The 22,048-nt window shown below is 40.7% G+C and overlaps 1 protein-coding gene across 3 annotated transcripts in view; it reads right to left on the reverse strand.

Annotated features, from left to right (window-relative positions):
* The window catches only part of TMEM132C (transmembrane protein 132C), a 204,621-nt gene that overhangs the window by 91,903 nt on the left and 90,670 nt on the right, over positions 1-22,048 (reverse strand). For 2 of the 3 annotated variants that reach the window (XM_057414937.1, XM_057414938.1), the window contains exon 3: positions 237-383. In XM_057414937.1, the coding sequence (XP_057270920.1) occupies positions 237-383 (147 nt within the window). Of the gene's footprint in view, positions 1-236; positions 384-4,877; positions 4,965-22,048 lie in introns of those variants that run through there. The other variant, XM_057414939.1, reaches the window with a different exon arrangement.

Below are 22,048 nucleotides of genomic sequence, written 5' to 3' on the forward strand. Positions count from 1 at the left end.
GTAGGCCTATTCTATTCATTTTTTAATTTAAACTGATGAATTTTATTACCTGGAAATTGAGATGCCCTGTTATAGATCAGCAGATGGTACCGTAGTTAGCATAAGTGTCTCCAGATTTCCAGGCTACAGCTTTAATGGCTATGAGTAGTGGTAATCTGAGCCCTAAGTCTTTCAACCAATGAATGGTACCATGGATATAAATGAGCTTAATGTGCCGAGAATATGAGGTTTCGTACCTGTTCCTTGAACTTGGTGCTATCCTTTGACAAATTACTGTTGTGGTCGAATGCTTTCCACCATTCCCCACCTCTTGTTTCACGTCCCACTGCCGGGGGTCACTTGTCTTTGCACTGAGAACGTTTACACCTTTCTTCACCTTTGCCCTGTTGGAAACAGCAGTTGGAAAAAGTTTACAAGAGAGTCATTCAGGACCATGATCTTCTGACTCAAGGTTCTTTTCTCTACTCTGGCACTAAGTTCTTCCAAAGAGAAACCCATCCCAACACAGAAGACTCAGGAAGGTTCTGTTCATCTGTATCAAGACAAACTTGTGCTCCATCACTGCACAGAGGAATACTTCACTGCAGATTTTTAAATAACCCATTTTTATCCCATATGATATCCTTCTGGATATCAGTGCACAGGTTGTTGCTCTTCTGCCTGGCAATTCCCTTTGGGATTTGGAAGGCAATTTCCATTTGAAATCTCCAGCCTAGAGAGAATACAGCTGTTGGTTAAGACAAGACTTTGTAACTTGGAGATGTTCTTATAGGATACAAATTTCTGACACTGTTACTTGTTAAGTCTCTGGAAAAGTTATCAGGCATTATCTAGTGATGCTAATATTGCTAACGACCTCAGCAGTAACTGAATGGAGGATTAATTACAGAGCACTTCCTTTATTAAGGAGCATTTGTATAAAGATCTCCCAGCAAAGAAGTTATTTGGGTGCAGAACACTTAACTGCTGATCTTCAGTTCTATTACAAAGTATCAGGAATAAGGGAGATACTTCTACAGCTTTGCTCTTCAAAAGACACTGAGGGACAAAATCCCACCACCCCACCAGTTACACAGGACCATGAGTATGAGAGGGATGACAGTTAGGAGCACATGGCTCTGTGAGTAGCTTGGCCTCAGCCTTGGATGGTGAAGGCAAACGGCTTCTTAACTTCATACTGTCAGAGTACGGTTATCATGGCCTCTACCCAGCAGGAACTGGCTTCCCCATAGCAAAAACGCTAAAGCATGGTGAAAAACTGTATTTTTAAGAAGTACTTATGCAACACAAAATGTTAGATATTGAGTAAATATCATCATTCTGTTAGATGTTGGTATCTTCTTGACATTTATGAGCACTCAGCACCTAAGTTCCTTGAAAAAAACCAGTCTTTTTGCTTCTTTAGACACTAAAACACATTTAAAATATAGTCATGAATGGTTGAGAGTATTTGTCTTCTTGTTGCAGTTTTCCAACAGCGAGACAAAACACAATTAGTGAAAGGCACTGAAAAAGAAAACTTTTTTTTTTCTCCGTATTAAAGTGTAAGCGCTTAATTCTCTCATTTGTAACAGGAAATATCATGGAGCTTCACAGATTACTGTCTTGCTCCAGTAAAACCAGCACAAACCTGATGCCTCTCTAATGCTTTCAGTTGAATTACTCAGAAATGAAAACAGAAAAAGTAAAAGGAGAACCAAATCCATTATTGAAGGTTCATTAAAGCTTTAAGTTCCAGTAAGTTTTCCTGCATATTACAGTTCAAATAAATGAACAATAAATAAACATCTGAGTAATAAGGAAACACTACCACCGATCTTGGAATCTGTATAAATCCATCAGCATGGTTTTGGTAGTACGTATTTTAGGAGATATTTGCATGTATGTTAGGCTATACTGGAGAGAAGTAAAAACTGATCATTTAAGCACTGTGTTCAGTGGTTACTTGAGAAGGGCTCTGAAATGTCACAACATCAGTCAAAATGAGGTTCCTCATGTTTGGATGTTCAACAGAATTACAACTTTGCCAGCAGCTGCAAACTGCTCTTTCACCATGTAGGTTGACATAGTCAATACCTGGGCTCCTGTTAATTAGGACAGACATTTTGTATAGCCAAGGTTAGTGGTAAAATACACTGCCAGAGGATGAAAGACCATGGGTACAATGCCATTTTGTTAATTAACTACACTATGGGGCATTAAGTTGAGTGGTTTTCACATATGCCATTATATAAAGCCCATTAAAAGGAAAAAAATCCCTTCATCCCAGAGTAAAGTAGGCTATGTTTAGCGAGAAAAATCAATGTTGTGATTGCACTTAGCACTGGAATTAGGGTATGAACACCCAGAAGATTGAACTTCCTATATAAATATGCAGAAGCACAATTTGCAACTCTCCCTCTTAAAAGGGCGTTGAGTTTTACATAACAAGGTCAATGGATGAATTAGAATTAAGTCAGTACTGAGCCCCATACATTTTTAAATGCAGTCTGCACACACATGCTACAAATGTTTTCACTTAAATTTTTATTTACTTGGTGCTTGAGTGCTAGCAAGGAAAAGTCTATTTAATTCTTTACCAAGATTTGTTGACCTTGCTGTATGCTTGTGATTAAATATTAATTTTTTAAATCAATAGTGCCAACTTCATACATAAAAATCTGCAAGTTACATTATCTCAGTAAACCCGGAGCTGAGGACCTGGAGGCCAAATTACTTGACAGCCACCTAATCAAGGCAGTATATATACATTTACCATGTTTGCTTAAGGGAGGCAGGTATGGAGACAATAAATGGAGATGACAAACAGCTGAAGTGCTCCAGGTTTCCTTAGTGTGTGGTTCCCCACTCCAACTGGATTTTTTTCCCCTTTGCCATGCCTGCTTACTCACGAGTAGATGGTTGGCCTTGCACAAATGCTTTGCTGCACAGCTCTACAACCTGCAAGTACCCACTGGCTCTAACTTGTCAGCCTGGACTTGAACCCAAAGTGGACTCAAATATTTTCTGTGGGTGTCCCTAAATTGCCTCTGTCCCTTGAGCTATGTGCACTCCATGGTACTAGTAACTAAATCACAGCCTCAGGTCCACCGCGCAGTAACAAAACCCATCTAAGAATCCTGCTAAGAAAGTCACCTACATATGCACAAAACCTAAGGGCAGCAGCTCATTTATTTGAGTTTGATTGATTGTCTATGTGCTGAAAGTTAAGCACAGTTTTTGATCTTCTGACAAAAGCAGACCTTGCAATGGGAAGATGAAGGAGAGACTGTCATTAAGAACGGCACAGAATGCCAGAGGTCAGCTTCAACTCCACACTAGATAGAGGACTCCATCTGAACAGGGTTTTGAAGCTTTATGAACACATGCTAGCCAGATCAGTGAGACTTTCTTGCTTGAACTTCTAAGGTCATTAATTCATAACACAGGAAGTCTCTGCCACAGCTTTGTCTCCAAATAACTGTCTCTATAAAACTCTCAAATGGAGAATTAAAACATTGTGCTGGCATGCAGAACAAGCAGCACCTCAAAGACATTACAGAAAGTGTCTCTAGCAGCACACCTAGAAATCATTACTGATTTTTTTTTCAACAAGCAAAAACCTTTAATTACACAATCTCACAGCACTCACAGCAAACGCATTTGTGTAAATGTGCAACTTTCAAGCAAATATTTCATTTGCAAATTGAAGCTTTCAGTTGTATACAAAGATTTCCACTTAGCACCTTATCTTCCTAACATGTTAAACGCAGAAATGATGCTTCTAATGAATACATTCTGATCAAGTACAGATGAAAATCTAGCTGTTCCATTTCACCGTCCTCAAATTACAAGAAATCTCAGCAGTATTTAAACATAATACTATATAGCTGATAAAGACAGTAGCTGAAATGCAATTGAATCAACAACAGCCAGAGGTGGAGATGTGATTTATGAGTTCAGGAGCTCAAGTTATAGTTTCCTATTTAAATTTAAATCTTAATCTTGCAAAACTGCTATGGCCATGGAAGGCTGCTGCAACCTGCAGCAGTGCTAGAGAGGGGGCAGACTGCTGAGGACTCCACACAGTTCTTCACATGCTCTATGATTTTGCTGATGTATGCTAAGCCTAGAGAGAATCACCTCTCTTATTCTACAGAAAGTCATCCTCAAAGCACTCATCCAAGCAGGGCTGCATTGCCTGGGTGTGCTGTGATACAGGTAAGTAATCCACCAGCAAAGAAAGAATCTGAAGCTACAGGTAAGCTAACACCACCTGAGGCTGATTAGGAGCCCCTGGCTCCCTCATTCCCTTTAGCCTGGCACTAATACCAGCTGACTCACTGGCCAGCTAAGTTGGTAGCATTAATCAGTGAATGATTTAGCTTCCTTGATGGCTCACAGAAGATCAAATAAGCAGCAACAGCAGTGCCAGGGAAGCACAGAAGCACAAAGTGAGGGACAGAAGGAGGATCTTCAGCAGCAGCAGCAGGTACCTCCTATGTGGGGTTAGCAGTATTGTCAAACCTACATAGCTGTGTGGGTAGACAAAGCTGCATTAAAGAATAAAAAGCTAAATCAATACTAAATTCCTATAATCAGTGAACTCCATAATATCTGGAATAGTTTTTCAGACACTAAACCTTCTGTTTCCTGTAAGACTGTTTTCAGAGGCCGATACTGAGCTCTGCATCTTCTGTGCTCCTCATAAATGCCATGCTATTGTCAGCAGACTGGACTTTGATCTGAGAGCAGTCTGGTTTTAGATCAGTGACCACTGCTTTACACAGACAGGCTCTTCAGCTCACATCTGTTGTCCAAGCTGCTGTGCTGGAAGACTTTCATTTAGGAAGCATTCAAAATGTAAATATTGGAGACAGATGTGGGCTCAGTCTCACCAGGGGATCGGCTCCTCCATGAGGTAGTCCCCAGATCACGCAAGCCGAGTGTGGGCATGATGTCTCTCACCATGCAGGGCAAGGGAAAGGATGCTCTTGCTAAATCCTCTGCATTTCCAAATGTAAATCCTTGTCTGTTTACATTTGTCAAGTTGGTTTTTCAACTTAACAAATACTGACCCCTTTTGGTCAGTCTTCTCTGCAGCCTCAATGTTTCTTGTAACTCTTTGCTAATCCTCCCTTAGTTGCCCAGACTTGTAGAAGACCTTGACATTACTGACTGTAAAGGTCACGTTGTAAGATATCACTGTATCTCCCAAACCCAGGCAGGCTCTCCTGGTGGCTGGTTTCTGGGCTGCACTTTACAGTAAGCCTCCAACCTTCCCGAGTTCTGCCAAAAAAATTTCAGCTTCTTCCTGCCATGATTTAAGTTCGCTTCTTTCCTTCTTTGTTCCCTGAGTAAATCAGGAGATTAAAGCCAGCTGCAGGAACCCATAAAATCCAGGCAGGAGACTAACCACAGCAATTAAGCAAGATTTGTTTTATTAAGTAAATCTTTTTCCTTTCATCTTCCTATGTGAAACGAGTTGATAGATCTCAGCGCAGCTCTGAAGGAACAGGGCAGACGTCTGCCTGGCAAAACAATGCTCATTAGAAGCCTCATTGCTGGCTTTAGTTGAGAAGCCAAAAGCAGCACGGTAGAATATGACCTGGCTAACCATGCTGACCTTTCAAATACGCTCCTTTAATTTGCAAAATACATGGACGGGGTAAGTGTGATTAAGCAGCTATGGGTCTGCTTAGGGAATATGGGGGATCAAGTATCAGCGTGACTCTGTACATGCCCTCGGAGCCCTGTTTGCCTCCGTCCTACTCTAGCAAGCAGATTTCCACCAGTGTGTTATGTGGCCACCTCATTGCTGCAGAGGTTTTCATTTACAAGCCATATGCACAGGTAAGCAGCAAAAGAGAGCTCTGTCTCAATGGGGGAATTCAGGTACTAACTTTATTAGGTAATAAATCACTGCTGATAGTAGTATTTCAGATTTGGTTCCCATTAAGAAGGTCAGTCCAAAGGGCCATCCATGCAAGACTTTTGTTTTCTTTGATTTCTAGATTTACAACATGGGCTAACCATTAGCAAAAGTGGAGATCTTGCTCTTCAGAGCACACTTTTCGCCTTCAGGCATTTTCTTTCTCATGGAGTATCCAGAAAAGGCCTTTAGGAAACAGCTTTTGCAAAAAAGGATAAACCCCCTTCAAAATGTCCAAACAGCTCATCTCTAGGTATTCTGTCCTTACTCTTCACTCTTTCCCCTTTTCCTTTCACTTCTCAGCGTGCTGATCTATTTGAAACAATGAAAAATTTCCATGTCAAAACAAAAAAAAAATTGAAATATTTTCCTTTGAAAATGCAGAAACCAAATCCTGAAAAACCTCCAAAGCAGAACACTTAAGCTTCTGAAATACAGGTGTAATTCTGTGAGCAGCTGAGCCAGATTTCAGTAGTTCTGAAACCTCCTCTGTCAGTTGAATTGGACTGAATTCAGCTTCCCCAAAACAGCATATTCTGGTGACTTTACTGTCCATCAAAATTACATAAATTCCCTTCCATTGCCAGTGAGGAATTCTGGGATTCAAAACTGCACAGGAGCTGTTCTTTTGTAGTGTTTCTTACATAACTGAAATTCCCTGAGACCCTAGGAAAATCAGCTGTCTTTCATTTCAATGGAATAGGTGCTTCATATCCATTGGGAAGCTCTGAAGAGCTCAGCTGCAAGGTACAAGATGGATGCTGTCAGCTGGGTTTTGTTTTCCCCTTAAAAGAAATCCAGTGTGCTTTAGGATGTTCCAGTGACGGTTTGGTTTGGGCTGATTTCTGCGGTTAACTCTTTGTGAGCATTACCGTCCTCTGGAGGTGGCAGGTATTCCATTACGTATTTGAAAAAAAAATGAAAGAGAGGTGTTTTCTGTGAAGCTTGGATACCATTACTTAAGCCACAGAGATAGTAATTTTAACCTCCTAATATATCTCACGGCAAAGCTGCTTTCTCCAAGCACTGAATGTTAATAGCGAAGGGATTACAAGAAAGGCAGGAGGAATAAAAACTAAAAAATATATAAATAAAAGCAGGAGGGAACTACGCAACACAGAGAATCTGGATTTGTCTTCCAAGCTGAGAGGAATCCTAATCTGAATTTACAACCTGCTAACATTCTGCCTTCAGCAAAAATAAACACTGTAAACTCCTGACGTTCACAGAACTCATCACAGTGCTGCTATTGCATTTCACTCCAGCTCATCCCGCTTTCAGAGAAACAGTCACATTCTGGCCCAGATATTACTAAGGGATTCTCAAATCTACCGGTTGGGTTGAGTATCTGAACCTGAAACAGGCTCATAGGAGCTCAAAACATAGCTCTTGCAATGGCTACCAGAAACTCTACTTGCCCTCTGCTCTGGCTAATTGCATTTATGGGGCCACTTAGATGCCAAACCCACCTAAGTGGCCCCATAAATGCAATTAGCCAGAACAGAGAGCAAGTAGAAACCCACTGCTATTGATCTCAAATTATCAGAAGAGTTACAAGATAGGAGACAAGATGTCTCAAGGTACCAAACACCAAAATCACATGCCAAATAACTTCAGTTCAGCTTATACCTTCCTTTTCTTAACATAGTTTCAAGAATTCCATTGGACGCAGCAGTTGTCACCAACTCCTACAATTTTACATGAAGTCTTGCAGGGTTTAGATACTTTTTTTTAAGCCTTTTGTAATTTGAAATCAAAGTAACCAATAGGTACAAGTCAAAGATCCATCTCAAGGACTCTGCAAGGAATTGAAAGAAGTTGATCCATAATCACATCTAGATAAAGTCCCCAATAAGTCTTTGCTACAAGATCAGTATCTGAGTGTACTCTCATTCCTAGATTCCTCACATGAGGAAACTAGACACTACACTGTCTGCTTTGCTGTCTGTTGAGAAGAGAGTTGGAATAAGCATCTGTCTCACACCAACACATGCTTGCAGAAAGACGCATAAGAGAGAGACAGTGATGGGTGTTGAGTAAACAAAAAACCTACCAGGGTGAATCCAGAGTGTAGATTCAGCTACACATGCTGAATACAAGCTGATCACCTCCACAGGTCTATTTTATAGGACCAGAGACACTTTTTAGATAAGTAAATGCTTTGAGATTATACTCCCTACTACTTGCAGTTTCTATTCTTAAAAATAAGAAACCTCTAAGCTGCATATTTGTGACATTCCCCAGCTGACAGAGCAGTAGCAGTGCTGAGGGAAACGCTTAGTTTGCAGTGGTTATTAGGATTATTACCTAGACCCCAAGCAACATTCTGAGCAATCTTCCTGTGCAGTCCCTTTGTGGTTTTAGTCCCATCCACACTCCCCCCTCAGCAGCTGTCATGAATACAGTTTTGCTATATGAGAGTTGTGTTTCCTTTCCCCTTACAGAAATATACTACTGCTGAGATCAATCGCTAGAAAAAGGAAGGGGCAAATGTCATTAAAACATCAAGAAAGAGAGAAGCCATTCAGTCAAATAATTGTTTCAAATGTTACATACTACAGTACGTATTTGTACAAGCGATGAAAGAAAAGACTGATTATCAGGTGGTTCATCCCAAAGATGCAGCACTGTCTCTGTTGTACTCTAATTAGTCTAACTTAAGTTGACTCAAGGATGGAGCATGTTACAGTTTTCCTGGAGACAGCCCCTTCCAGGCAGTTGGGAGTTTGCTGACCCTGTGGGTGCTGTAACAACATGTGCTTCCATTCATTTAGACCAACTTCCTCTCCCTCTGTCTTTGAAGTATGGAGAAGCACCAAACAGGGCAATGTTTTAGCACAGAGGAGTGCCAACACTGTAATCAACAAAGCAGAAAGACAGCTAAGAAAGATAACTGTAGAATAAAATAAGAATTATGGCAACATGAGTCCTTTATATCCCTCATACTGTGACTCCAATGTTTGGTAAAGATTCTTGCTTTGCTCATCATAATCCTCACACTTTTATTTAGTCACTTTGAGGCACATTAACACTGCTGCTATTCTTTGTTTCAGAGCAAGCACACCTTGTGTCATAATCTGCATGCAAGAGTGTGATAGAAATGCTACAAAGATGGTCTAGGGGGATACAGCAGACAGAACTGCTAGCTTTTATGTTTGAATTGAGTCTTAATCTAGTAAAGGCTGGCAGTGATCTGTACTACAGCTTCCAAATTGGGCTCTTTCATGCTTTAAGTGTACCCAGCAATAGCACAAATCCTTGTGCCCTGAGGCAGCTGCTGGTAGTTTGTGGATTTAGGTAGAGATCTGAAGCCCCCTAGACTCCAGTAAGTCAGCAAAACCACTCCTGCTGACCTCAAGGGCCTTGGATGAGATGCATGAAGCACACATGGGTTTCCATGGGGTCACCACCTGGCCTGCGGGAGCCGGTGGGCACTGTCAGCAGGCAGGGCACGTCGTGGAACCTCCTGTGTCTCAGGAGTGAGAAAGCAAAGCTAACAAATTACAGCTGGGATGTGGCTCAGGGACTTGGGGTTATGTAAAAAACTCTCTCATCTTCCTGACACTTCTTTTGTAATTTAAACAAATACTTGTAATTTTGTCCAGAAGTGACTGAATAGAGACACAGATATCATTTCCTGTTTATTAAGAAATACCTCAAAACCTGGTGGGTTTACCTTGTATGTACATGTATACACTTGTCCACAGATACAACTTGTCCACAGACACAGGGTTTTCTTGTTTTTCTCCACTTGATTTTTTTCCATGTGTCCCTCCACATTTGCTTTCTCTTGGCTTTTGATACCTCTGCATCTCCTCTTGTAATACTCCTTTTTCACTTCTCTCACATCTATTTTCGCCTTCCTCTTTCATTTAGAAATGTGACTAAACCAGCTGAGTCACCACTGAGTTCCAGTTCTAATTCCAACCCATCTATGCCCTTGCTGTCCTTAGCAGGATTGAAAGGACACCCTGAATCCAGTCCTAGATCTTCAGCTTCTCATTTGTCTGACCTCGGTTTGCAGTTATGCCACATGATAGTGCAAAGGCTTTCATTTTATTTTATTTTGTTCTCCAAAAGAAACAATAATGCCAAAAAATGATGCAGTTTTCAATAAGCTGGACTCATGGCCAGATGATATCTGATGCTGCCAGATGATAAAAACTCAGACAATGAGGGGTCCTCTTTAGAGCGGGAAGTTTTCATGTCCAAAAGCATTTGCTGAGTTAAACAAGTAATTTCTCTCAACCCCTAAACAGTTCATTGTTGAAGAAACTATGTCTCCACCTTGTGATTACACCTCTCTCAGTTACCTGCTCCCCTTCAGGATGCCTTGTTTCTGGCTTTGGAATAAACTGGCAGAAAGCTGACTTGTCTTGGCCGGATCTAAACAGCCTTGACTAATGCACCTCAACAAAGGGAGCCCCTTAAAGTCTTTCCACATTAGGTAAGTGGTGTCCAATTCCTGTTCTAGGAAACCAGGAATAAATATCGACTGTAAGAGAAATGAGCCTCAACAGCTGTAGGACTGTTACACTAAAGGATTAGGTACAAGAGCTAGGGCAGCAATTCATTTGGAAGTTGCTTCTGCTTTTGTCTGGTTTGTCTTACTCCAAGTATTTGACTGTAACAGCAATTACTGCCACAGAGCATCTCAACCAACTTCTCCTCCTCTGCCCACATAGGGCTGTCAAAGCCATCTTTAACACTAATGACAGCCTATCAAATAAAGGGTCTTTCCTATAGAAACTTTCAAGAAAGAAAGGGAATAACAGCTGCAGTCAAAATGAAGTGTGACTTGACACTTTTTTAAACAAGAAACTCCTTGCCCTTTTCAAAAGGCTGAAAAGTTTTTGCATGGAGGTGGGGCTGCCTTAGGAGTGAGCAGGCAGATGTCTGTGCATTAGAAACCAGGAGCCTTCCCTTCACTGCTGTACAGTTGCAGGACCAAGTTTTTATACCTTTAATTTCCCAGGCCTGGATTAGGTCATTGATATTATCTCAACCACCATTGTTGGACATGCCCACAGGCAACAACAATTCCCTTGGGCTATCATCAGCCATTTCAAAAGGACCTTTTAAGGACCCTTTAGAGACTGAGCCTGCTCTTGAAGCCATAATGAACAGAGCGAAGTCTTGAGAGGTCAACAAACTGCTGAGCTCCTTTGACATATTGCAGGAATCAGCGGGAAGATTCTGGGATGTATCAAAAGAAGACCAGCTGTCGGTGAAAGCCAGGGGCAACAGCGTGTTCCTGGATGCAGATATTAAGGTCATTATACACTTCAAACACAAAAAACCACCCACGAGATAAAATAGATCAATACATTCGCAACTCTCATTGTGCTTATTCCTTCTGTTGGTGAGGATTACAAACCAGAATAAGTCACATTCCTTTTATCATCTCCTGGGGAGTCTTTTTCTTTTCCTTTCCTCTCGACGACTCTCCCCAAAAGTCATTTCAATTCATCCAAATGCAGCCAGTTACTGACTGCAGGGATGAAAATCATTTTGTTTCCGCTTGATGCAGCAGAAACGCACTAGACCTAAATAGCATATGACAGGGCACAACACAAGCACCTGATTTAGGACTGCATAGGCTTCAGCAGCAGCAAAGGATTCGCCTGATGAAAATGCTGAAGCAGCTACTCCCAACACTGTATGAGACTAATAACATTCCAACTGAAACACTGGGTAAACAAGCGCATGCACGGATAGGTGAATACACACAGAGCATCCCCTGTGATCAGACTTCAGTGCTGCTACAGAACCTGAGTCTTAACTTCTTCAACCTATTTTGTTTATAGCTAAAGCCATCTCTGGATACAAGAGTCTTATCTGGAGATAAGGTTGGAAATGTCATGAGTACATTACAGCGGTTCAAACAGCAGTCACTGAACATAAAGAGCACTAATATGTATCATAATTCACCCTCCTGCTGCTCCCTGCTAATCTGGGGCACCTGATTCACAACTTTCAGATGCTCAGGACTTGCACAGTTGCTGCACATTCTTTTTTGGGGCCAAAGATCAAAGAAAAGCAGTGTGGGGTTGCAGTGATCCTCCACTCCATTTCTATGCCATTCTGCCAAATACTTCTAGAAGCAGGTGAGGAAAGACTTGGTCTACAGGTCTCGTCTTGTTATAGTAACAAAACGCCTGTTGTAAAGGATGTTTTAGCACTGGCCCCTGTCTACCAGAAAGCTCAGCAGCCATAAAGGATGGTGTTACCGGATTTGCACATTCTGTATGCCAGCCTAGGTAATGCCTTCACAACCTTCTGCTCATCTCCTAAGCTATTCACTTCCTTCTTTGAAAGGCCTTCGATAAAACCCCTAAGAGTTATAGGGTGTACAACCACCAAGGATATAGAGAAATGACAAGAACAAAGAGAGGAATATGAATAATATACAGCAGAGGCAATTATTCTATGTGCTGAGGGAAAGTGTTTCTGCTCCTTAAAAAAAGGAAGGATTTATCTTCCCCTGGATCAGAGGTGACAAAGCTAGAATGTTAATGCTAGAAAAACACAGGGAGGGCAGGAAGAAGGCTGCCAGCAATTTTGCTTTGATTTCATCAGCCGGTCATGCAATTATACATTCACTTTTTTGTAAGCAGCAGACACTTTCACATTTGGGGTATCCCAGGGGACAAACAAATTGCTAAGTCTCACAGATCTTTCTACAGAACTCCACACGTATTTCAGTCAAGCAAGACAGCAGTGTTCTCGATCTCCTGTCCTTTAGGCCTGACACAGCTCGTGTTATTGACTTCAAAGGGGACAAGATTGGTCATCAAGTACTAAGTCTTTCCTCAGGACTGAAGTTTCATGCAGACATAATTCAGGGCCAGCTCTGATTCTACCTTGCTGTGGATGATAATCAGGTCAGGCCTCTGGTACCTAAGCTCCCTTAAAATTATAGCACCGTGTCTCTAGGTCTTCTATTCCTCTGCTCTAGTCCATATGTGCCTGTGAACATGCAGCTGGGGATGCTTACTAGCACTCAGCAATGTCTGCTATGTCAGAAGCCATCACATAAATGCAATTATAATAATTCCATACAAAGCTATCTCATATACACCACTATATGCTCTGCTTTAATGCTCACAGTGCCAAGTTTAATGTAAATGAAAGCATGTTAGGGTGAGGATACTTTCAGCAAACACAGAGGGGATAAGGTAACCCAAATGAGAGTGGAGGCTGGACCATATCGTTATCCTTAGCAGGAATAGCAGCCTCAGAAGAAAAGCTAAAAGCTCCGCTATGCTGTCATACTAATGCACTATTAGGGAGTTTGTAGCCCAAATGGGTTTGTTAAAGGGGCAAATCACACCATAAATTTCTGGATGACCCCTGATTTTGGATCAAACTACTTGAGGTCCAAGTATCACCTTGGTCCTCAGCACATGGGAGTTCAAAATCTATCACGATGCCATAAACCTGTTGTTTCTGCCACTGGCAGGGAAAGCGGGTCCTAATTTTCAGCATGGAGAACCACTAGCCTGAATAAATATTAACAGTACAACTGCATTATATGGAGCAAAGCTGCCATGCAGTTAATATGCAGAAAGTGTGCCAGCCTTGCAATGAAACGATATTGCTATGTTGTAATCCTGAACTAGCCACAGCAGTGTGCTGGTCCGCAAGATCATTTGTGACTTCATTTTATGGCATATGCTGGGAGGCCATTTCCCACCTTTTTATGATCTTTTAAGGCCATTTTTTCACCATATAAAAAGTAGCAAAAGAAAATGAGACAGACTATTTCAAATGTTTAATTATTGTTACTGAAAAGTAGTAATGGAAAGTAGCTGAAAAATCTCTCCAAATTAACACTGGAGTAAGTACTTAAATTGGACATGTAAATTTAGGATATCCTCCCTCGCACCAAATAGATGTATCTGTGATACAGGGCTGGACTGCTGGATTGGCTTCTCCATCAGCCAGCTGAAATACAGCCACTAAAGTATGCTTTTAGTTGTCATCTAATTTAGTCTTTCATTAGCAATCTGCTCTCCCAATCTAACTTCACTAATTTTTAAGAACCTTTGCCCTCCTAATCCTATTACATTGGTGATTTTAAAACAGATTTTGCAGCAAGTAATGCAGAAAACAATCTCTACCCCTGCCACCTGCTTCTCCTCCTTCTTCCCCCACCAAAATGATGACTTTCCACAGTGACCCCAAAAAACTCTTCAGTACTCTGGAATGCCTTTGAAAACAAATGCTTATTTTTGCCTTTTTGTACAGCCCTTCTAGATGGAATTTCCCAGCCTCTGGTTGCAAGGGTGGCATTTGGAAGGCCAATGACCTACCTTTTATTTTTCATTTATACCTCTATAGCTATTCCCAAAGCTTAAGGCCCCAGGACGCATGTATCTTCCCCAGATCCTCTACTGGCTAATGATGATTGTCTAAAGCTTGTGGTAAAAACAAGGACTGCAAATGAGCAGTAGTAATACCAAGGGTAACGTGAGGATCACAAAGGCAATAAATCCATCATGGGAATGGTACTGGGGAGATTTACTTTTTAGAGACAAGGCAGAGAATTGAGAATTGGGAGGTTATGAAATCACTGCTGGATGAGAGAGGGGTTTAAAGAACAAAATAGTTGTATTTCTACATTTCTATTAGAACTTTTACAAATGGAGGTGAATGAGGGAAGAAAAGCAGGGAAATAGTGGTAGTAAGTTTCCTAGAGCTGAATATTCATAGTATATTATGAGGACTTTTCCTCTATAAACATGTTAAATGATGCTTCGTAGCTGCAGAAATGATGTGAACCTTACAAAAATATGAAGTCACCTTGCAGAGGTGGAACAAAGTATGTGAGCTGATCTGCCTTCTGCATTGTTATTTCCATAGGAGAATGAAAAGTCTGCTTTCAGAGCCAAGGCTAAGGCCTACAGGCTCACAGCCTGAAAAATAACACCACCTTTTCATCTGTAATCTGAACAAATTTAATGTAGGAGCTATTGATGGAAAATGAACTTGAACCTCACATTTCTATTTTTTCCAGGGTAGAACTGCACTTTAAGTCACAGGCTTTATTAATAGAATAAGTCCATTTGTCTCTTGCAGGGCTGAAAAATAAAGCACTGAGAAGTAACATATGGAATATGCCTTGGGCGAGAAATTTTCTTCTGGTATTGCTGTTTTTCTAATAAAACTGGAATCATGGCATGAGTGCACATGTTTCTGTAAAGTGTTTCACAGGGGCTGGCCTAAAATAGAGGCACCGAAAAATCACGGACATCTTTCATGATATTGCTAATCTCAACTGTTCAAAACACAATGATCCGGGATCCCCAAGCCCATGAGATGTGGAGTGCTTTTGATTTCCTTCCAAATTTTCCACTTTTGAGTCTGGTTTTCAAGTCAGATTCTTGGGGAAATTCTTCTGAGTTTCCTCTGTAAATAGAAGGGCTCAAACCTTCATTTTATAATGGGAAGATGCAAAACCTCCTGCTGTCCCACAACTGTAGCAGGGGATGATCCTATAAAAATAATCACTGAGATTGAACTCCTTAGAAACTGTTCAAATTAGCAATATTAATGTCAAAAAATCATAGTGGCTGCAGATTTAGAAAGCTACAAATTCAACCCAGCTTGCTTCCAGGTGCATTAAACTGGTTCTTTGGCTATTATCACTGCATAGATGAGCGGACCCCAGCCTAGACACACACCTCAGCCTGTATCAATTTAAAGCATCCCACTAGTGCCTCTTAGGCCTTTGAACCTTTGGTCTAAGATTCAAAGACACAGAGCTACTGGTATCTCTTCTGCTTTAGGTAGTTCTCTGCCTTCATTCTCCCCATGTTCTTAAAGGCAGAGTTTCACTACCTGACCTCAGAGCTGTGTTGCAGTCTTTCAGTCAGTGTTAGTAAAGAGCTTTAAGGCAGAGGAGTGATAAGCCCTGTAAGCACAAGGACTACAGAAGAGCATCAGGCAAAGAGATTACCTTTACTTGGGAACATCTGTGATGCTAGGTCCTGCACAAGCAACACAGTTGTCTTATGCTCAGTAAAAATGTATGTTCTTCTATTCTTGTCCCAATATATAGCTAAGTCTAAAACTGAACAACCTGGAAAAAAATTATTCCAGCAGGAAATCTGTGACATTCATGAGGGTTTTTCCTCTTGAAACCAGCAGTACAATGGGTCTGCCTGGTTAAAAAAAATGCCCACACAAACCATTTAACTTCCAATGAGTCTATTTCGATTTCAAACTCACAACGTCAACAGTTGCAAGGGAAAGCGCTTTCTGGTTTCTTGTTTCACACTTACAGAGTGGCTAATTGAAAAGCTAGGCAGGAGAGGACTGGGAGTCTCTGAAATGGTATAGAACAGGAATGTTTTGCAACTGTCTAACAAAACATCAAAACCACTTAGAACTGCAGTACACACCACCAGCTCTTGTTTCAGCTCTTTACACACAGTGATGGACAGGCCCTAGAACTGCAACATATCTCTGCAGATTTGCCCTTTCACTCTGGACAGTGAGTTATTCCTGGGTACACTGTTGCATTGATACATAAGTTCAGTTTTCAATGTTGGAAAACATGCATAAAAATGTACTGAGCAGAGACAGAAAAGACAGGGGTTTGGAACTGTTCAGCCCCCAGGAAAGAAAGGAGGTTTCATGAAGAAATACCAGATATCATACACTGTCATGTTTATGATAGTTAAGAGAATGCCATCTAGCCCCAATAAAATCCAAGCATTATCCAACACCGAGAAAGAATACTTGTCTGTGCTGATGCATAATCTGCAAGAGAACAATTTAATGAGCAAAAAAGCTGGAATGGAAGTTTTGCCCCTCCAGGTTTTCAAATTCCTGGTTCTAATAAAATAGAGAAAAGTGGGGGTTTTGCTTCCTTTTCACTGGTTCTAATAAGATATAGAAAAGTGCTTCCCCCCTGCCCCCCATCTTTATACTATTAGCATCAGGCTCCTCAGGAAATACCTAACCTATTTGATGATTCCCATGTACTACTAAGCGTCACAAGGTTGAGTTTATACCATATGTGTATGTGGCGGTATCTTACGGAGAATAGTTAACATCAGCAAACAAGTGAAATACAAAGTACGAAAACATTCTGTAAGCGTTTTGGCAGTAAAATATGTTTTGCATAAGCTCCAGATTCCAGAGGTACATATCACTACCTGGAAGAGCATGTGAAGCTCTTCTGAACCTGAAGCAAAACATAACTAATTAAATGGAGGAGATGATGAAGAACAAACTTTAACAAGCCCAGTTGCGATTAATGTCCTGTTCTGAGAATTTAGGTAATGAATCTCATTTTACACTTCATGTTTTCAACAGTCTCTGCAGAGATAAAGTAACGGAATGTCCATTACCCTGGTGTAGGATTGACATATTCTCATAAAATGTTTTGTGACTGCGTAAATAGCATGGGACATTCAAAAATCAAGACCATGCAGCATGTATAAAATGTCCATAGACACCTCATTTTTTTCTATTCAGGAGGAAGCAGCAATGCAAGCAAAGAACTGGAGGGCATATTAAAAGGCATTTGTGCATTTCAGCATTTTTGCTTTACCTGGAAGTGCTTGATTAATCCAATGGGTATAAATAAAAAGGAGAGGGAATGGAGTACAGCTGATCCTTGGTGCTGATGCTGACTTTTCATTGATAAGGTTCTAAATTCAAATATGGTTCATATTAATATTATTTATAGCTGATTATCAAAGGTGTAGCACTTGCAGGCAGGAAAAGCAGTTTTGTTTATGATCCAAGACATGCTAACACTGTTTCGTAGAGGGCAGGCAGCTCAGAAAGGCTGAACGACTTACCCAAGGTCACACACTGACTTAATTGGAAATAAAGGAACAGAACACCTAACACCTGATTTCCTATCACATGCTGTCTTCACACCATGAAATCTGATGTTATCAAGTGACTGGTTTGTATATTTGAGTTGGGAGTCTGTCCACTTACAGCAGGAAACATCTCCTGTTTACTGGACTCTCCAAGCAAAGGTCAAAGAGCAAATGAATGACAGAGTTAAAGCGAGACCATTCCACTTCAGCTATGAAATGCCTGAGTGAGATACTGTTGATAAAACTTAAAGCTTTCCTTCATCACACTCCGCAGCCATGTAAACAGATAAAGGATTCCAGGTTAGAGGCATTTCCCAAACCAGTTGTGCAATCCCAGACACAAAGAGTGAAAGCTAAGCTTTGTGATAGCTCTCAGTCCAGAATATTTACCTGGGCTTTGGTTACAAGCGATACTGCCATGGTAATTCTCTCTCTCATTCTGCAAGTAACTATGAAACTGTCAAGTCCTTCACAGCACCTGCAGCAACTTTTATAAGATGGAAATTAAAATTGTCTAGCATGTCAACATAAAATATATTGTGAATGCAGTTGGATGATGTGGCATTTCCAAAAGAAGCTTTAGAAATCATGCAATCATTTCACCTCCCCATTTCAGGATAGGATAAGTACAGAATTGCCCTAGAATAAGCCCAGCTTGTTTCAGAGGAGACTTCAACTCACCTAGAGTGTAAATTCATTCCCCTACACGCCAGCAGCCTGAAGCCTGCTCACCATTTAAGTCTTCAAAATAGGATTAGGGGATTTAAGTGGCACAGAAGCTTTACATTTTCCATCTAGTTCCTTAATGAATTTTTGTATTAATGGAGTGAGAATTACAGCTATGCATATAAGTTTCTCAACAGGGCTGTGCCAAGCCTTTGCAGCAGACAGTTCTAACCACAGAGAACGCATAAACTCCCCAATGTTGAGCAGCAAAATGTTTGCTTCTGTGCTGAGAGAGGGTATGAACTCAGACACCCAGAAGTGAAAACTAAGTGATGAGTTTTTCCCTACCTTTTCACTATTATAAGGGATTCTTCAGCTAGCTGTGTTTGAGTCGGTACTCAAAAACAGTCTTGAATATCTTACTACATAGTATCTTTTAAATATATCTAACTTAGAAGCAGCTCTTGACAGTCTCAGCAGCCCACATCATATAAACAAAGCCTTTTAAGAGGGAGAAATGAACAGCCCACATTAATTAGCAGTTATTTACTCCTTTTAATAAGCAGACACATAAAAATGAAAACTGGAAGTCACCCCATCATCACAAACCATGGTAAAGTCAAGCTATCCAGCTACACAAAAGTTTACAAACTACATTTCTTGGCACTTCATGCATGTATGTAGGCGGACTTTTATCTAAGGATCTGAACAGTGTACAAGCATTAGCTAATTAGATTTCTTGCAACTACTGTAATATCAGAAGCCTTTAGAAGAAAGGTAAAGGTAGGGTTAAACCACAGATACAGGTCTCTTGAGACCTGCATATCAAATGGAGCTCTACCACAGGCTGCCCACACAACTGCTGGACTTCTGTGTTATCAGCTCCATCACAGCATTTTTTCCAGCTTTCATCAGAAGTTTTTGTTCTGCAGTATTATATGCCCAGAGGCACCAGTCACAATCAGCACACTAAACAAACAGGTAGGAGGAGAAATTTCTACCTGCACATTAAGGTGGTAAGGCCACAAGATACAGAGTGCTGTGCCATGACCAGAGAGATGAACTGCTTTGTCTAACAGGCCCAAGTCTGCAAGAGAAATGCAGACTGAACCCTGATTTCCTATGTCCTTACATGCCAACATCAAAGAATGTGGAATGCCTTGGATTTGCCACACGTACACAAGTGACCTGTGCAAGTACATCCTGACTAAGTCTGACACAGACACGTCTGCTGATGCGTTGCACGATGTGTATGTGTTCAGAGAAGAACTGTTTACCTAGGGCGCATGAAAAGCTATTGGGAACTACCTCTTACCATTCATACAATGAAATCTCCTAGATGGCTGCTTAATGCTTGGATGGGAGTAGAATGGCAAGGAAAGTAGTAGGTACATGGAAACATGTAAAACCAGTAGCTTTCACTCCCTACTAGTAGAGATGAATTGTACATCTAATCCCTTAAATGTAGCATCAGTTTATTGTCATTATTTCAGATTTGTAAAGTGTTAGGAAATACACTTTTAGGAGCTAAAATGTAAGTACAAACAAGTCTCGCCAATTTGAAATTCACTGAAGCTGAGACATAAAAAGGAGAAGTGAAGGAATGGGACAGCTAGGAGTGGAATGAGGCTGTCCTAGTTCTCCTCTTTAACTTCACGGAACATTTGAGAAGAAAGAAGAATGCAGTATGAGCATAAAAACAAGCAGGTCTAGTCTCCAAACCAGACATACGCCTGCCTCTTATTAGAGTTCCTGGGAGATGTAAGCAAGCATCTGTCAGGAGAACCAGACCCCATGAAAAAGGAGTGATATAAAATCCCAGATCACTTCAGAGAGGCAATAAAAACAATATGGAAAATTTATAACAATCCAGTGTAATTGTTCAAAGGTAACTGCTTCAAGGACTCTTATGAGGCTTGTAAAGGTTTTTCAACTGATCAAAAAGGCACACCATTTTTAGGATGGGATAATTCAAAGCACTGTTCAGCACAGCTTTGCAGAAAAACAGCATACTGAAGAGCATATGTTGGTTGCTGACCTTCTATTGTAAATTTAAAGAGAAACCATTCTTGCTAATAAGATACTATATTTAATTTTGCACAAAGCATTTTTAAACAGTAGATTCCTTCAAACCCTTTAAAATTCAATAGTTAGAAACTAACCAATAAGCTTGCAAGTCCTAGACTGACAGCTTAGTTTGGTCGGGTGCAAGAAGACATCTACTGTCTCAATCTATGACATTTTCAGAGCTATATGCAAGAAAGGTGTGACATGCACCCTTATCTGAGTACTGCAATGAAAGAATAGCTTGGCATGTTTATAGGTCAAGAAAGCTCATCTTTGATCTCAGAGGTCAGGGAAGCTTTACATTTAGTAGTTGAAGCCAGGGACTGTGAATGACGTGCTCTGTCCTTTCTCTGCTGTTTACTCACCCTGCAACTAAGTTGTTTCACCTTTTTATGCACTGGTCTATCCTTTAAGTAGAAGAGGCATGAACATAACTTTAAATAGCATAGAGGTGCATTGTCAAGAATTAAAAGAAAACATTTATTTTTTAATCAAAAGTCACTATAATGCTGCCTACCAAAAATCTGAAGATTATCATTATTTGCAAAGAGTCCAACCCACTTTGAATTCTCCTATGTGCTTCAAAACTGTATTACCACCTGAATAGTAGTTTTACAGGTCTATTTTATAGGTTATATAAAACATAATTCCTAGCTTCAGGAGATTTAAGTTTAAGATGTTATTTTTCCCTTGAAAGTACTAATTTCCCCTCTGAATACTTCCTTAGTCTATTCAATTACCTCAGAATTTTTCTGTTATTAACAATGCATCATTTAGCCTCATTTTTGTTTTAATCATAACAGAATCAGGCCAGGCGTCTGTGGCTTTATCTAATAAACTTCTTTCTTCAATATGTGAGTACATAAATATTAGAGAAACTAGCACAACAACTATTTATATTCAAAAAGGAGTAGTAAATATTGTAGGCTAAAATATCCCTCACTGGAAAGGAACATCAATATTGAAGGCATAAAACACACAATGGGTCTTTTGCAGCATGCTTCTTTGCAATAATATAGTTGTCACGTTTACTTGTTTATGCCTCCTTTGAATATTCTGAAATTACTGCTGGAAAATGTTAAAGCCAAAAATGTAATTACAATCACCAGACCTTGCCATCAATGAGTCAAAGAAATGGAGCAGACCTGTAAATTACAGCAGCTTAAATCAAGCTCGGTCCAGGAAGAGTAGCATAAACTACAATCATATTCCTTGGCCAAGCAACAAGGTTGCGAAGCAAGACAAGTGCTCTCTGCAAAAGGGCCAGTGTGCTGCAAATAGGTGTTGAGGTGTGCGCACATTTTGGTGAGCCTTTGTCAGCGTCCTTTGCTGCCCAGTGAGCAAGGACAAGAATGATGTGCAGGGGGTGTTACGTGTGGCCACTGGTGCCAGCTTTGAGAATTGGCAGTATGAATGAAAAAAAAAAGCAGGTGCAGTCACCATTGAAATTGCAGGAGCTTTTGTCTCGCCACCATCACAAGCTACTGCTGTGGTGATGGCCATGCACTTATCTGTTCATTAGGGATGCAGCCCAGATATAGTGGCCACCTCTCAATATATG

Source organism: Pezoporus wallicus, unplaced genomic scaffold (genome assembly GCF_028554395.1).
Source record: "Pezoporus wallicus isolate ANWC-B61680 ecotype Strahan unplaced genomic scaffold, APGP_CSIRO_Pwel_v1 contig_8047, whole genome shotgun sequence".
Lineage (NCBI taxonomy): Eukaryota > Metazoa > Chordata > Aves > Psittaciformes > Psittacidae > Pezoporus > Pezoporus wallicus.